A 17,572-nucleotide genomic window follows, 5' to 3' on the forward strand; every position below is an offset into this window, starting at 1 on the left:
CTCAGTGTATACAGGACTCTGCTGTCATATGACCATTCTCACAGGTCCTTAAATCACCATCCCGTCTATCCTGCACTGCTGAGCTCCGCCCACTCCTGTCACATGATCCTCCCCACAGGTCCTTCAGCCACAGTCACATCTATACTGCTAAACTTTGCCCCCAAATGTACTGGTCACATGATTGAGACATCATCACAGGTCCTACACCTCCAGCATGTAGCAGATACAGAGCAGGTCCTGGTGGGGCAGTCACTGCTGTTGTGTTGTGTGTGGAGATCTCTCAGAGCAGTAGCCCCTGATCATGTGACTGATCACATGACAGTGACATCATCGCAGGTCCTGTAAGCACACGGCTCCTCTACAGATACAGGTATGTGTGTGCGTCACCATCAGATCAGGATTATTGTTTTTTTTATTATTATTAACCCTTAAGGACACGATGTATATTTACATTCTCCGCCCCATATGGGACTTTGAGGTGAGCTCAGGAGCTATAAGTAGCCAGGACTCACCACTAATGACGCTCATCGCTATTAACCCTTTAGATTCCATGATCAAAGTCGATTGCAGGATCTAAAATGAGTAAAATGCAGTTGTTGGGGGGCGGAGTCTAGATCAGCTGAGATGACGGCCGGAGGGCCCCTTACCGTGCTCTGTGCTCAGATCGGTGCTCTAAGTATACAGACACCTCCACAGCCTGTATAAGCCGAGCACCGATAACACTGATCACTATGGCAGAGCGTTATTCAGGGTTTGTAATAGAAGCCCCTCCCCTAATAAGTTTATATCCCATTTTTGTAATAAAATAATGTAGGTGGGCGTGGCTTAGACATGGCGCTGTGCGGTTGTTTCTCTAGGGAGCGCTGTGCCGACCAGCGGTTGTTTCCTGATTTCCTGCCTATACTGCCCCCCAGGGGATGTCTGGATGGTGAAGGTATCAGGTCACTTACCCGCCCATCCTGTCACCTGGTCAGTCTCTTTTCTCCGGGTATCAGCCACTTCTTCCATACAGGACTATGTAAGCATCAGGTTTTTTAAGTTTCTCCTGCGCCCCTATTATTATTATAGACAGTGTTTCCAAACCAGTGTGCCTCCAGCTGTTGTGAAACTACAACTCCCAGCATGCCCTGACAGCCAAATGCTGTAACAGCTGGAGGCACCCTGCTTGGGAAACACTGACTCCGGTGGTGGCCCAGACCCTGCGTGTGTAACGGTATATGATGCTCGGCCTCTGCTGCAGGTAATAGCAGGTTCTTCCGGGGGACATATCACAATTCACATAAAATCCTGATGTAATTGTGATGTATATTGTGCCCCCTAGTGGACACATTTCACTATTCTTCATTGGACAATGTCATATTGATCCCTCTATTCTTCTCCCTGCTCTGATGAAGACGTTCTGAATACACCGCAGCCTCAGAGATTAGGAGAAATGGATTCACAACGTCTTCAGCAGAGCAGGGAGAGCGACCTCAGAAGACCTGGAGGACCAGAGCGCCACCACTGGACGGGAGAGGTGAGTGCGCTCTAGTCTCTTATTTTACAGCCCTCGGACAATGGATTTTGTTTTATAGAGAAATCTGAAAACTCCTATAATGTCTCCTCAGATGTTTCCCCAGATTATCTCCAGGACATGGATTTTATTTCTCCATAGAATCTGGTGCGGTTTATCATCGTCTCCTCTTCTTCCCTTCAGGTTTCTCCAATCCAGGATCCTCTGCTGATATCTTCAATATAAGAGAATTCTCCTGGATGACCCATCAACCATGGAGAGAGACAGGAACAAGATGGCCGACAGGATCATAAACCTCACCCTACAGATACTCTTCCGGCTTACTGGAGAGGTGAGGGATTCTGGGAGTGATGTCACATGACCTCATTCTTATCTATGTAATAACAGATGGATATGACTGTAGAGGTGAGGGATTCTGGGAGTGATGTCAAATGACCTCATTCTTATCTATGTAATAACAGATGGATATGACTGGAGAGGTGAGGGATTCTGGGAGTGATGTCACATGACCTCATTCTTATCTATGTAATAATAGATGGATATGACTGGAGAGGTGAGGGATTCTGGGAGTGATGTCACATGACCTCATTCTTATCTATGTAATAACAGATGGATATGACTGGAGAGGTGAGGGATTCTGGGAGTGATGTCACATGACCTCATTCTTATCTATGGAATAACAGATGGATATGACTGGAGAGGTGAGGGATTCTGGGAGTGATGTCACATGACCTCATTCTTATCTATATAATAACAGATGGATATGAATGGAGAGGTGAGGGATTCTGGGAATGTATTTAGGGATATTAATGTGTCTCTCCATACACAGGATTACACAGTAGTGAAGAAGTCCTCTAGTGGAAGAACCCTGAGCCCAATCCCGGGGACCCCACCTCACTCCCTGATACATGAGGAAATGGATGAACAGAAGATCCTAGAACTCATCAACAAGATGATGGAGCTGCTGACTGGAGAGGTGACCCTGCTGGGACATTATACAGTAATGGAGGGGTCTGGTGATGACTGGAGAGGTGACACTGCTGGGACATTATACAGTAATGGAGGGGTCTAGTGATGACTGGAGAGGTGACACTGCTGGGACATTATACAGTAATGGAGGGGTCTGGTGATGACTGGAGAGGTGACACTGCTGGGACATTATACAGTAATGGAGGGGTCTGGTGATGACTGGAGAGGTGACACTGCTGGGACATTATACAGTAATGGAGGGGTCTGGTGATGACTGGAGAGGTGACACTGCTGGGACATTATACAGTAATGGAGGGGTCTGGTGATGACTGGAGAGGTGACACTGCTGGGACATTATACAGTAATGGAGGGGTCTGGTGATGACTGGAGAGGTGACACTGCTGGGACATTATACAGTAATGGAGGGGTCTGGTGATGTCTGGAGAGGTGACACTGCTGGGACATTATACAGTAATGGAGGGGTCTGGTGATGACTGGAGAGGTGACACTGCTGGGAATGCTGGGACATTATACAGTAATGGAGGGGTCTGGTGATGACTGGAGAGGTGACACTGCTGGGACATTATACAGTAATGGAGGGGTCTGGTGATGACTGGAGAGGTGACACTGCTGGGACATTATACAGTAATGGAGGGGTCTGGTGATGACTGGAGAGGTGACACTGCTGGGACATTATACAGTAATGGAGGGGTCTGGTGATGACTGGAGAGGTGACCCTGCTGGGACATTATACAGTAATGGAGGGGTCTGGTAATGACTGGAGAGGTGACACTGCTGGGACATTATACAGTAATGGAGGGGTCTGGTGATGACTGGAGAGGTGACACTGCTGGGAATGCTGGGACATTATACAGTAATGGAGGGGTCTGGTGATGACTGGAGAGGTGACACTGCTGGAACATTATACAGTAATGGGGGGTCTGGTGATGACTGGAGAGGTGACACTGCTGGGACATTATACAGTAATGGAGGGGTCTGGTGATGACTGGAGAGGTGACACTGCTGGGACATTATACAGTAATGGAGGGGTCTGGTGATGACTGGAGAGGTGACACTGCTGGGACATTATACAGTAATTGAGGGGTCTGGTGATGACTGGAGAGGTGACACTGCTGGGACATTATACAGTAATGGAGGGGTCTGGTGATGACTGGAGAGGTGACACTGCTGGGACATTATACAGTAATGGAGGGGTCTGGTGATGACTGGAGAGGTGACACTGCTGGGACATTATACAGTAATGGAGGGGTCTGGTGATGACTGGAGAGGTGACACTGCTGGGAATGCTGGGACATTATACAGTAATGGAGGGGTCTGGTGATGACTGGAGAGGTGACACTGCTGGGACATTATACAGTAATGGAGGGGTCTGGTGATGACTGGAGAGGTGACACTGCTGGGAATGCTGGGACATTATACAGTAATGGAGGGGTCTGGTGATGACTGGAGAGGTGACACTGCTGGGACATTATACAGTAATGGAGGGGTCTGGTGATGACTGGAGAGGTGACACTGCTGGGACATTATACAGTAATGGAGGGGTCTGGTGATGACTGGAGAGGTGACACTGCTGGGAATGCTGGGACATTATACAGTAATGGAGGGGTCTGGTGATGACTGGAGAGATGACACTGCTGGGACATTATACAGTAATGGAGGGGTCTGGTGATGACTGGAGAGGTGACACTGCTGGGAATGCTGGGACATTATACAGTAACACCACTGGAGGGTCGGGGTGATGACTGTATCATTATGTGTCAGGTTCCTATAAGGTGTCAGGACGTGGCGGTCTATTTCTCCATGGAGGAGTGGGAGTATGTAGAAGGACACAAGGATCAGTACAAGGATCAGGTGATGATGGAGGATCAGCAGCCCCTCACATCACCAGGTAATAGACATGACTATATACACACGTCCTCTCATTATTTGTATGTAAACAATGAATTCAGTCTCTGTATGTGTTCCCTACAGTCAGATCCAGTAAGAGAACAGCACCAGAGAGGTGTCCCCGTCCTCTTCTTCCACAGGATGATCAGGTAGATGGAGATATTCCCTATGATCTGTAGAAGGGCTGTGAAGCTCTTGTGGTCAGTCTCCTCACCCTCCATGACTCCTCATCTCCTGCTCATCTATAACATCACATGTGACTTCTCCTACTGTCTGATGACTTTTACAATATTTCTTCCACATCTTATGAATCAGGGAGAAGATCTGAACAATATTAATGCTCCAGAGACAGATATGGGCGGTGATCAGCAGTATAAGGAGAACATTGCTACAGAGAAAGATCTGAACAATATTAATGCTACAGACATAAAGGAAGAAGAAGAGACAGATGTGAGCGGCGATGAGCAGTATAAGGAGAACACTCCTACAGGGAAAGATCTGATCTATATTAATGCTACAGACATAAAAAAAGAAGAAGAGAGAGATGTGAGCGGCGATGAGCAGTATAAGGAGAACATTCCTACAGGGAAAGAACTGATCTATATTAATGCTACAGACATAAAGAAAGAAGAAGAGACAGATGTGAGAGGTGATGGGCAGTATAAAGATGACATTCCTACAAGTAACCTCTCAGGTGAGTATTACCTACTAAATGCAGAGAAGAGTCACGACCGGGTGCACAAAGTACCATTGTGGGGGAGAGGGTGATTGGACCTCTAAACACCAGAAATGCCCAGCAAAACAGTTTAAGTCCTGCGGTCATTATTGAATGCGGCATTTAAACATTTAAATGAAAACCAGCACCGGAGTGGTGTTCCATGTCGGTCTTTACCGGCAGATCGCTAGCTCCGCCCATAATTCCTCACCCGACCTATGATGTAAATGTATGTCGTTGGTCGCAAACGAGTTAAGGGAGGACCCAATAGTAGAATTTCAAGAAGAATTGTAATTTATTAGGGAAAGGTGAAGGGTCGGGTGTTATTACCTCAAAACATTGAAAATATTAGAGATTAGAAAAATACCTTTAACCCCTTATAATGCAAAAACAATTTCCGCCTCCTAATTTTCCTCTGTAAACACGAGTACGATTATCAGGACCGACTGGGGAAGGGGGGTTTGACAGGGAGATTGAGCCCTAAACTGACCCTAAAAAACAAACACTCTCCCTGCCTACTTGCCCATCTATCCTAAACGATGGTTCGACAACTGAGCGCTGGTCTCTTCCTGCGCTAAAGTGCAGTGGCGAAAAAACACATAATAATACACAGTCGGTCACTAGCCAGAAACCTTACGCGAACATAGAACACTATGAATACTGGACTCAGATAACTAACATAAACAGATAAAGTTCAGAGGACACAGATCAGACAGTAAGCACAGAGGACACTATAGACCAATGGTAAAGCACAGAGGAAACACTAATCAAGTGATCATGAACTGTATGATCAGTGCAAATACTAACAAACTCTAAAGATCATATCAACCAAACAGGATATAAATATAGGACACTGTTCACACTGGACACAGATAACCAACAAACAGATTAGGTACAGAACACAAGACTGGGAAACGGATGAGTCTGCACAGACTCCAGGAACAAACAGGAATTATAACTCAATCCCCTAGATAACCTCCAGTAGACACAGGAATGTCTTGATAACAGAACGCAATCTCCCCAAGTCTGCCATGGAGCACGGAGATCTCTTGTCCTAATTCTCAATTCCCCGGATACCCCATGAAAAGGTAACAGGGATGTCTTGTTACAAAAACTCAGAAAACGGATACAAGAAAACACACAGTGTGACACAGCTACTTAGCAGAAAGGACATACTAATCCTAAAAAACGACTAATCAAACACAGATTAAAATGTACTATGAGCATGCTACATAACCATGGCTAAAACCCAGAACATCTCAAAGATAAATACAGAGTGCATGCTTTGGCAAAAATAGTAGATTTAAAGACTCAAATAAACAAAGGGTGTTTCACCAACAGCTTCACAGCAGCATGTCAATCACTAGCCCAGAAGCTAGACAGAGCTGGAGATTTCTAGACACACCGGAGTTCTCATTCGTTCAGAGCATTAACCATTCCCTAGCCAGGGAAAATAGAAAACTGCTCTGAACATGCTAGTGTGTGAATACACACCTAAACAGAAAAATACAAAAGCAAATAAACGGACATTACAACGATGTCCTGTAATCGAGACTGTATCCCCGCACATCCATCACTTTTCGGTCATGTGTTAGTGTTTCCACAAAATTTTGTGGCCCACTAAGTTTTTACTACATCCCCCGTTGTTTTCAATTCCACGTTTGTTGACGAGCATTTTACATGGGGCATGTATCTTTAACCTGTACACCCTGCGCCCGCTCCCCTGCTATGACCTGGGCTCACGTGCTGACACAGAGTAAGAGCCGGGTGGTCCTGGCGGCTATAAGACGTGTTTAATGCCGGACATCATCATTCGTGGTAATGCCCAGCATTAACCCCCTTAGACGCAGCAATGAAAGTTTATCGCCGCGTCTAAAGTGAAAGTAAAACGTTCCCGGCAGCTCAGACGGGCTGTTCGGGATCGGTGAAATCGTGGCATCCCGAACAGCTGAGAGGACGGGGGAGGGTGCTTACCTGCATCTCTGTCTGATCGGGGTTCTGCTGCTCCATGCCTGCTCAGCAGGCTGGAGCAGCAGAGCGCCGATAACACTGATCAATGCTATGCTATGGCACAGAACAGTGTATACAATCAGAAGATTACATGTTATAGTCTCCTATGGGGACGAAAAAAAATGGTGACAAAAAAATGGTGTTTAAAAAAAATAAAAAGGTAATAAATGTGATTTTAAAATCCTTTAAAAAAAAAAAAATATGTAAACAAAAATCAACATAAACATATGTGGTGTCACCGCGTGTGTAAATGTCCGAACTATAAAAATACAGTGACCCCCCGGCCTACGATGGCCCCGACATATGATGAAATCGACATACGATGCTTTTTTATGTCGGGGCCATCGCATTAAGTGCTATCCGGCAGCGCCAAATGCTTAAGCTGCTGCCGGATAGCAGCTTAATGTTCCCCGTGTGGTGCGGTAAGTATTACTTGCCCCTCCACGATGCTCCGGGTCCAGCGCTGGTCTTCCGGTGTCTTCTAGGCCCTCTCCGATGAAGGCAATACGCTGCTGCACACGTCATCCAATAGGAATGGCGTACGCAGCGGCGTAATGACGTCGCTATGCAGGCCCAGTAAGGCCTTGCGGAAGACAGAAGAGGACCGGAGAAGACAGAAGAGGACCGGAGAAGACAGAAGAGGACCGGAGAAGACAGCAGAGGACCGGAGAAGACAGCAGAGGACCGGATAAGACAGCAGAGGACCGGAGAAGACAGCAGAGGACCGGAGAAGACAGAAGAGGACCGGAGAAGACAGAAGAGGACCGGAGAAGACAGCAGAGGACCGGAGAAGACAGCAGAGGACCGGAGAAGACAGCAGAGGACCGGATAAGACAGCGGAGGACCGGAGAAGACAGCGGAGGACCGGAGAAGACAGCGGAGAGCCCAGCGGAGGCCAGGGTCACCATCGGGAGCGGTGAGGACACCATCTCGAGCGGCGGGGACAGGTGAGTACAGCTTCCTATACTTTACATTGCACGAATCCCTCAACATACGATGGATTCGACAAACGATGGCTCGTTTGGAACGAATTACCATCGTATGTTGACGGACCACTGTATATTGTTAATTATACTGCATGGTCAATGGCGTGGACGTAAAAAAAAATTCCAAAGTCCAAAATTGCGTATTTTTGGTCATTTTGTATACCCTAAAAAAATTTATAACAAGTAATCAAAAAGTCCCATTAAAACAAAAATGGTACCAATAAAAACTCCAGATCACGGTGCAAAAAATGAGCCCTCATACCGCCCTGTATACAGAAAAATAAAGTGATAGGGGTCAGAAGAGGACAATTTTAAACATAAATTTTCGTGCATGTGGTTATGATTTTTTTTTAAAAGAAGTAATAGAAAATAAAACTTACATAAATTAGGTATCCTTGTAACCGTAGGGACCTACAGAATAAATACAGTATAAGGTGTGATTTTTACCGAAAAGTGGACTGTGTTGAAAGGGAAGCCACAAAAAATTACAAAATGGCATTTTTTTTTTCAATTTTGTCCTACAAATAATTTTCTTTTTTGGTCTTGCTTTAGATTTTGTGGTGAAATGATTGATGTCATTACAAAGTAAAATTGGTGGCGTATAAAACAAGCCTCATATGGGTCTGTAGGTGGAAAACTGAAAGCGTTAGGATATTTAGAAGGTGAGGAGGAAAAAACAAAAGTGGAAAACTGAGTCCTGAAAGAGTTAAGGACCACAGGTTTTTTCATTTTTTCCTCCTCACCTGTTTTTATTTATATAGGTTTTATTTTATTTTACTACTTTATAATTATATCCACATGCACAAAAATTAGTATGTTTAAAATTGTCCTCTTCCGACCCCTATAACTTTTTTTTATTTTTCCGCATACGGGGCGGTATGAGGGCTTTTTTTTGCGCAGTGATCTGTAGTTTTTATCGGTTCCTTTTTTGTTTTGATGGGACTTTGTGATCTCTTCATAAAAAATTTGTTTAGGGTATAGAAAATGACCAAAAATAGGCAATTTTGGACTTTGGAATTTTTTTATGTGTGCGCCATTGACCATGCGGTTTAATTAATGTTACATGTTTATAGTTTGGACATTTATACACGCAGCAATACCACATATGTTTATGTTTATTTTTGGTTACATACTTGTTTTTAAATGGGAAAAGAGGGGTGATTCAAACTTTTATTAGGGAAGGGGTTAAATCACATTTTTTTTTTTTTTTTTTACACAACTTTATTGTCCCCATAGGAGACTATTACATGTAATCTTCTGATTGCAGAAATGTTATCGGTGCTCAATTGCTCCAGCCAATGATTGGACGGCAGGTAAGGGCCCTCCCGCCGTCCTCTAAGCAGGTTTCACCGCGGTGGTCCTGATCGTCTCCGCTGAGCTGCCGGGATAGATTTTTTTTCTATTTTAGACGCCACGAGCAACTTTGATTGCGGCATCTAAAGGGGTAATGCTGGGCATCACCGGGATCAGTGATGTCCGGTATTAGGCAGCAAAAAAAATACAAAGGGTGTATACTAGGGATCGACCGATATCGTTTTTTTAGGGCCGATACCGATAATCGGTGGAGGTTAGGGCCGATTACTTATACCGATATTCTGGTATAAGTTATCGGCTATTTATCCCCCCGCGACACCGCTGCAGATCATTGATTTAAAGCGGGCGCTTTAAATCAATGCACTACAGTGGCTTTTGCGGTGCCATAGACCACCGCCGCCACCCGCTTCTCTCCCCCTACCTGTCAGGGTGGTCCGGGCCATCCATCCTTCCTGTAGTGTCCGGCAGCATTCCGGGTGAAGGGTGAACCGGTCCTGGCTGTCCTTCTTCTCCGGGGGTGCTCTTCTCCACTCCGGGCAGGCTCCGGCCTAGTAACGCAGCATAGACGCCGCTGATGCAGCGACGCACCTGACGTCACGGCGTAGCGGCGTCTATGCAGCGTACTAGGCTGGAGCCTGCCCGGAGTGGAGAAGAGGACGCCCGGAGAAGAAGTACAGCCCGGACCGGTTCACTCTCCACCCGGAATGCCACCGGACACTACACGAAGGATGGATGGCCCGGACCACCCCCATTACTGGTAAGTTTAATTTTTTTTAGTGACTCGGAGGTAGGGGGAGGGGCCCGACCGGTATAGCGGTATGGGCAAAAATCCATACTGTGGGAGAAAAAAAACGGTATCCGGTTCATACCGGTATACCGCCCAGCACTACGGTGGGGGGTGCGACACGGTGCGGTGGGTCGGGGGGGGGGGGCGGTCGCGGTGCGGGGGGCGGGGCATTATCGGCTTATTGGCAAGGTAATTGCCGATACCGATAATGCCCAAAATCGTGATTATTGGCCGATAATATCAGCCATACCGATAATCGTTCGATCCCTAGTATATACCAGTCCTATAGGGATAGCAGAAAAGAAGACGAGCAAAATGGGAAAGGAAAAAAGGCAAGAAAGGGGAAATAAAGTAGTGGAAAGAGGAGGACAAAGAAATGATGTGTTAGGGATAAGGTGAAGAAAATATAATTGTTAATGGAAATTTGATAGAAAATAAATAACAAGGATATGTAAATATAGATAATAATGGAAAATGTTGGATGTGTCAGTCTATGCGCACAACAACCCACCCACACATGGACCTAACGGACATACGCGTGGACCAGCAGGTATGTGCACAGAGCGAGCACCCACAAATGAAAGAAGAATAAAAAAAAATAAGATAACAACAAACAACCTGAGAATGAACAGTTAAAATAAAAGTTACATTCATTAGACAATAGTAAAATATACCTGGGCAGGGCCCTTGCTCCAGGTATACCAAGAAATAGAAATAATTAGAAATAATAAAAAATTAGCTGATAAAATTAAGAGATAATTAATCCATCATGATAATAAAAATGAAGCTGTCATAAAAATCGATAATCTCTAAGATCTGTTTCAGAGTTCAATTGAGTTCAATTGTAGCAATAGTGGCAAGAGATGTAGTTGCCGGCTCCAATTTCAACAAAGTTCAACGCAGTTCAATTAAGAGAAGTGGCGGCCAACTTTTCAAGAATTTATCAAAGAGAGGCGCCGCTGATTGAAATTTCCTACAGTGCATAAATGGGATAAATAGTATAGAAACATTTCCAGATGTTACCGTGGTGAAAGCAGTAAGTCTCCCTCAGAGTGGCGTGCTCCGTGGATGTAGGGATCTGTGCTGGTACAGTCCTGCGCCCGACCTTCTCACGGTAGCAGATGTTGCTGATGGTGACAGGTAGTCACAGTGGCTCGGTTCAGCGTCCGGCCTTTAAGGTGTCCATAGTGACAGCGGCAGCCACAGCAGTAAGATCTGGTGACCCGGCAAATAGTCCAGCTGGTATGTGTGTTAGAATGGTTTGAGAGCTGCGCTCCGTGCAGCAGAGGGAGATAAGCGGTCAGCGTCCCTCGTGTGAATTGCGCGCGAGCCGCACAGTGGGCATTCAAGTGCGATGCTCCAGCGCTGCCAAGAGTAGATGTAGAGCAAATGAAGATGGATTATCTCAAATAATAATTAGAAATAGAGGCTATACACATTCCTCAGTAGCCAAAAAATATCCGGTATTAGCCACAGGTCCTGGCGGCTGACAATTTGTGACCCTGCTTCATAGAAGGGCAGCAGAACGTGGGCCCTCGATCCTTAACCCCTTCCCGCTATAGGACATATGCATACTTCCCAGCACCCAACACCTTCGCACGCTGGGACATATTCATACGTCCTAGCGATCTCAGGTACTGCCGCGGGCAGCGCAGGAGATTGGCGGCAGGACCCGGCTGTCAATCACAGCCGGAGTCCCACCACAGCTGCCGGGGCCGCTATAGCGCCGGTCCTGGCAGCATTAACCCCATTGAGGCCTTGATCAATCCTGATCACGGCATCTATGGTGTTGACAGGGGGAACGCGCTACAATCGCGGGTCACCGTTGGTTGCTATGGCAGCTGGAGGTCAGATCATGACCTCCTGTCTGCCTGCTACGGAAGCCTGTGAGATCCAGCCAGAGGCTGTACTGTGTGCAGCTGATCGGGTCATACTGTGCTGCAGTACAAATGTATTCATAGTATAACCTGTAAAAAGTGTAAAAAATGAAATAAAATTCTTCAATAAAAGTAAAGTGTAAAAATAAATAAAAAAATGCCCCTTTCCCAATAAAATCCCTGTATTATCACCAAAAAAGATCAAAAACACAAACCATATACATAATAGATATTGCCATGTCCGTTATGACGTGTACTATAAAACTATCATGTAAATTACCCCGCACGGTGAACGCCATAAAAAACCCCGCAAAATTTGCCAATTTTGGTACAAATAGCAGAATAAAAAAGATGAAAAGGTAGCACGTATAGCAAAAATTATACCAATAAAAAGTACAGCTCATCCCACAAAAAAATAAGCCCTCACTCAATGGCATCGGACGAAAAAAAAAAAAGTTACGGCTGTTGGAAAATGAACGGCAGAAAAAGGATTTTGCTCAGAAAAAGAACATAGAAAGCGCCATAAAATGGGAATCGCCATAATCGTACCGACCCACAGAATAAATAACATCACTTTTACCGCACAGTGTACACCAGAAAAATACACCAGAAATCTTCCAGTTTTTCACAATATTTTGGAGTTTTTCACAAAAAATGCTGCATGTGTCAACAAAAATGCACCATTTATATAAAGTACAATATGTCACGAAAAAACAATCTCAGTATCGCTCCGCTCAGAAAAAGTGTTCTAAAGCTATTACCATTTAATGAGACACATAAAATAAAAAAAATAGTCGGTCATTAAAGGGTACCTCTCATCAAATAAACTTTTGATATATTTTAGATTAATGAATGTTGAATAACTTTCCAATAGCATGTTAATGAAAAATATGCTTCTTTCTATTGTATTTTTCCCGCTCAGTCCTGTCAGCAAGCATTTCTGACTCATGCTGGAGTCCTAAACACTCAGAGCTGCCAGCCTGCTTTGTTCACAGCCAAACAGGCTGTGAACAAAGCAGGCTGGCAGCTCTGAGTGTTCTCCTTTGTGAACAAAGCAGACTGGCAGCTCGTAGTGTTTAGGACTCCAGCATGAGTCTGAAATGCTTGCTGCCAGGACTGGTAGGGAGACCCCTAGTGGTCATTTCTTCAAAGTGGAAAATTAAATAGAAAGAAGCATATTTTTTAATAACATGTAATTGTAAAGTTATTCTGCATACATTAATCTATAATATATCAAAAGTTTTTTTGATGAGAGGTACTCTTTAAGGTAAAAAATTGGTCTGTCCTTAAGGGGTTAAAGGAAATCTGTCATCAGAATCACCCGCACTAAACCTGTTACACGGGCTTGTAGTGCGGGGGATCCTGATTAAAACGCTTCTTACCTGGTTAAAAATGGTTCAGCGCTTCTTAAAGGGGTAGTCCAGTGGTGAAAAACTTATCCCCTATCCTAAGGATAGGGGATAAGTTTGAGATCGCGGGGGGTCCGACCGCTGGGGCCCCCTACTATCTCTCTGTACGGGGCCCCGGCTCTCCGCCGAGATAGCGGGTGTCGACCTCCGCACGCGGCGGCGGCCGACACGCCCCCTCAATACATCTCAATGGCAGAGCCGGAGATTGCCGAAGGCAGCGCTTCGGCTCTGCCATAGAGGTGTATTGAGGGGTTGTGTCGGCCGCCGCCTCGTGCGGAGGTCGACACGCCCCCTTCCCGCGGGCTGTCGGGGCTCCGTACAGGAGATCGCAGGGGGCCCCAGCGGTCGGACCCCCCGCGATCTGCAACTTATCCCCTATCCTTAGAATAGGGGATAAGTTGTTCACCACTGAGTCACCACTGGACTACTCCTTTAAGATATCTATATTTTTAGTTTTCTGTTATTTCCCTGGCTTGGGACTCAGTGGGAGGAGTTATCATCTGGGACTCGGCCACACGTCATTCTAGCTGGGCGGAGCTGCCACCCGGCTCATGAATATTCATGAACTTATCCACACAAATATATCTATATATAACCTGCTTGTTCCTTCAGTTTGTGAATAAATACACAAGTCCCTCCCTTCCTCCCACCCCCGGCTTTTCACTCATGCAGCCCGTCTTCTTACTTGTATAGGGCCGCAGCTTGAGTGAAGCCGGGGGGAGAATGCCGCTTCCGGGTGTACGGAACACGGCGCAAGGAGTTAGACCAGGAGGATAAGGTCATGAATATTCATGAGCCGGGTGGCAGCTCCGCCCACTTAGAATGACGTGTGGCCGAGTCCCAGATGATAACACCTCCCACTGAGTCCCGAGCCAGGGAATAACAGAAAACTAAAAATATAGATATCTGAAGAAGCGCTGAACCATTTTTAACCATGTAAGGAGCGTTTTAATCAGGATCACCCGCACTACAAGCCCGTGTAACAGGTTTAGTGCGGGTGATTCTGATGACAGATTTCCTTTAACCCCTTAAGGACTCAGGGTTTTTCCGTTTTTGCACTTTCGTTTTTTCCTCCTTACCTTTTAAAAATCATAACCCTTAAAATTTTCCACCTAAAAATCCATATTATGGCTTATTTTTTGCGTCGCCAATTCTACTTTGCAGTGACATTAGTCATTTTACCCAAAAATGCACGGCGAAACGGAAAAAAAAATCATTGTGCGACAAAATCGAAAAAAAAAAAACGCCATTTTGTAACACTTGGTCTTCCGTTTCTACGCAGTGCATATTTCGGTAAAAATGACACGTTATCATTATTCTGTAGGTCCATACGGTTAAAATGATCCCCTACTTATATAGGATGGATATTGTCGCACTTCTGGAAAAAATCATAACTACGTGCAGGAAAATTTATACGTTTAAAAATGTCATCTTCTGACCCCTATAACTTTTAATTTTTCCACGTACAGGGCGGTATGAGGGCTCATTTTTTGCGCCGTGATCTGAAGTTTTTACCGGTATGATTTTTGTTTTGATCGGACTTTTTGATCACTTTTTATTCATTTTTTAATGGTATAAAAAGTGACCAAAATACGCTTTTTTGGAGTTTGGAATTTTTTTACGCGTACGCCATTGACCGTACGGTTTAATTAATGATATATTTTTAAAGTTCCGACATTTACGCACGCGGCGATACCATATATGTTTATTTATTTTTTTTTACACTTTTTTTTTTATGGGAAAATGGGGGTGATTCAAACTTTTATTAGGGAAGGGGTTAAATGACCTTTATTAACACTTTTTTTAAACATTTTTTTTGCAGTGTTATAGCTCCCATAGGGACCTATAACACTGCACACACTGATCTCTTATACTGATCATTGTTATCCCATAGGGACCTATAACACTGCACACACTGATCTCTTATACTGATCATTGTTATCCCATAGGGACCTATAACACTGCACACACTGATCTCTTATACTGATCATTGTTATCCCATAGGGACCTATAACACTGCACACACTGATCTCTTATACTGATCATTGTTATCCCATAGGGACCTATAACACTGCACACACTGATCTCTTATACTGATCATTGTTATCCCATAGGGACCTATAACACTGCACACACTGATCTCTTATACTGATCATTGTTATCCCATAGGGACCTATAACACTGCACACACTGATCTCCTATGCTGATCACTGGTGTGTATTAACACGCCTGTGATCAGTGTTATCGGCGCTTGACTGCTCCTGCCTGGATCTCAGGTACGGAGCAGTCATTCGCCGATCGGACACCGAGGAGGCAGGTAAGGGCCCTCCCGGTGTCCTGAAAGCTGTTCGGGATGCTGCGATTTCACCGCGGCGGTCCCGAACAGCCCGACTGAGCAGCCGGGTCACTTTCACTTTAAAAGCAGCGGTCAGCTTTGACCGCCGCTTCTAAAGGGTTAATACCGCACATCGCGCGATCGGCGATGTGTGGTATTAGCCGCGGGTCCCAGCTGTTGATGAGCGCTGGGACCGAAGCGATATGATGCGGGATCGCGGCGTGATCCCGCTTCATATCGCGGGAGCCGGCGCAGGATGTAAATATACGTCCTGCGTCGTTAAAGGGGTACTCCAATAGAACACTTTTTTTTTGTTTTTTAAATCAACTGGTGTCAGAAAGTTAAACAGATTTGTAAATGACTTCTATTTAAAAATCTTAATCCTTCCAGTACTTATCAACTGCTGTATACTACAGAGGAAGTTGTTGTTCTTTCCAGTCTGACCACAGTGCTCTCTGCTGCCACCTCTGTCCATGACAGGAACTTTCCAGAGCAGGTCAAACCCCCATAGCAAACCTATTCTTTCTGGACAGTTCCTGATATGGGCAGAGGTGTCAGCAGAGAGCAATGTAATTAGACAGAAAAGAACAACTCAACTTCCTCTGTAGTGTACAGCAGCGGATAAGTACTGGAAGGAATAAGATTTTTTAATGGAAGCAATTTTGAAATTTGTTTAACTTTCTTGAGCCAGTTGATAGGAAAAAAAATAACATCTTAACAACATATATATATATCTGGGAAAAGATGAGGCATTCATCAATGTAGGTGTAAGTGAAGCATTTGTGCCAAAATAGCGCCAAATATAGACAGGAAAAAACAGGTAAACACAATGATAAACGCGGCCAAAATCCTTCCCCAAAAGAGAAGCGTCCAAAACAGGGACAGTAACAAAAGGCCGACTACATAGGACAAAATAAACTGTAGGGGTGTGGTTTACTGGAGCCTTATATCCCCTATGGGAGCCTCCTATAAAGGGGTACTCCACCCACAGACATCTTATCTCCTATCCTGTGGATCGGGGGATACGTTTATACCGCTGGGTTATGGCGGCTGGAGACATCACAGTACGGCCCCTCCCATAGACATGAATGGAGGGGGCGTGGTGTGACGAAGGGGCGTGGCGTCTCTGGCCGCCCAGACCCAGTGTTCTGAACATAATGACCCTCATTTACTATTCTAAACCCGACCTCTTTTGTCGTTTTTTTTTGGCGCATCTTTGTCTGCGCCATGTCGCAGACATCGTGCGCCAGTCTCCGACACGATGCAACATCTTTTCCCGACGGACCCGATGTGGATTCTCCCAAACCCGAAAAAGGGGCGTAACCCGACATTTCTGAGCTTTCCCACGTATTTATAAAGGTTTCCAACCCGAATTTGTTGAATTCAGAGGAGGAGTTGGAAACCAAAGGAATTGGAAACCAAAACCAACAAAACCCACGTGCGACAAACAGGATGCGACATAATAATAAATACCAGGGTAAGAAAGCAACATAGACTTACAACCCGATTCTCTAAGTAAATGAGGGCCAGTGTGTAGAATCCCGGGTGCTGCAGGGGATCCAGCAATGGGACCCCCATGATCAGACATCTTACCCCCGATCCTTTGGATAGAGGATAAGATGTCTGTGGGTGGAGTAACACTTTAATTATTCTAAGGTCCTGCTAGTACACAGGGGCGGAGTTACCCCATCATTGTACTGCTGACTAGATAATAGGCAACCTATATTATGTGCGCATTAACTATTTATT

General features: G+C 45.2%; 1 protein-coding gene across 1 annotated transcript in view; it reads right to left on the reverse strand.

Moving 5' to 3' along the window:
- LOC130297916 (uncharacterized) overlaps nucleotides 1–17,572 on the reverse strand; it is a 203,106-nt gene that overhangs the window by 19,694 nt on the left and 165,840 nt on the right. The window contains 2 exon segments of the mRNA XM_056550764.1: nucleotides 1,084–1,091; nucleotides 1,213–1,231. Coding sequence (XP_056406739.1) covers nucleotides 1,084–1,091; nucleotides 1,213–1,231 — 27 coding nt within the window.

Source organism: Hyla sarda, assembly GCF_029499605.1.
Source record: "Hyla sarda isolate aHylSar1 chromosome 1 unlocalized genomic scaffold, aHylSar1.hap1 SUPER_1_unloc_1, whole genome shotgun sequence".
Classification (NCBI taxonomy): domain Eukaryota; kingdom Metazoa; phylum Chordata; class Amphibia; order Anura; family Hylidae; genus Hyla; species Hyla sarda.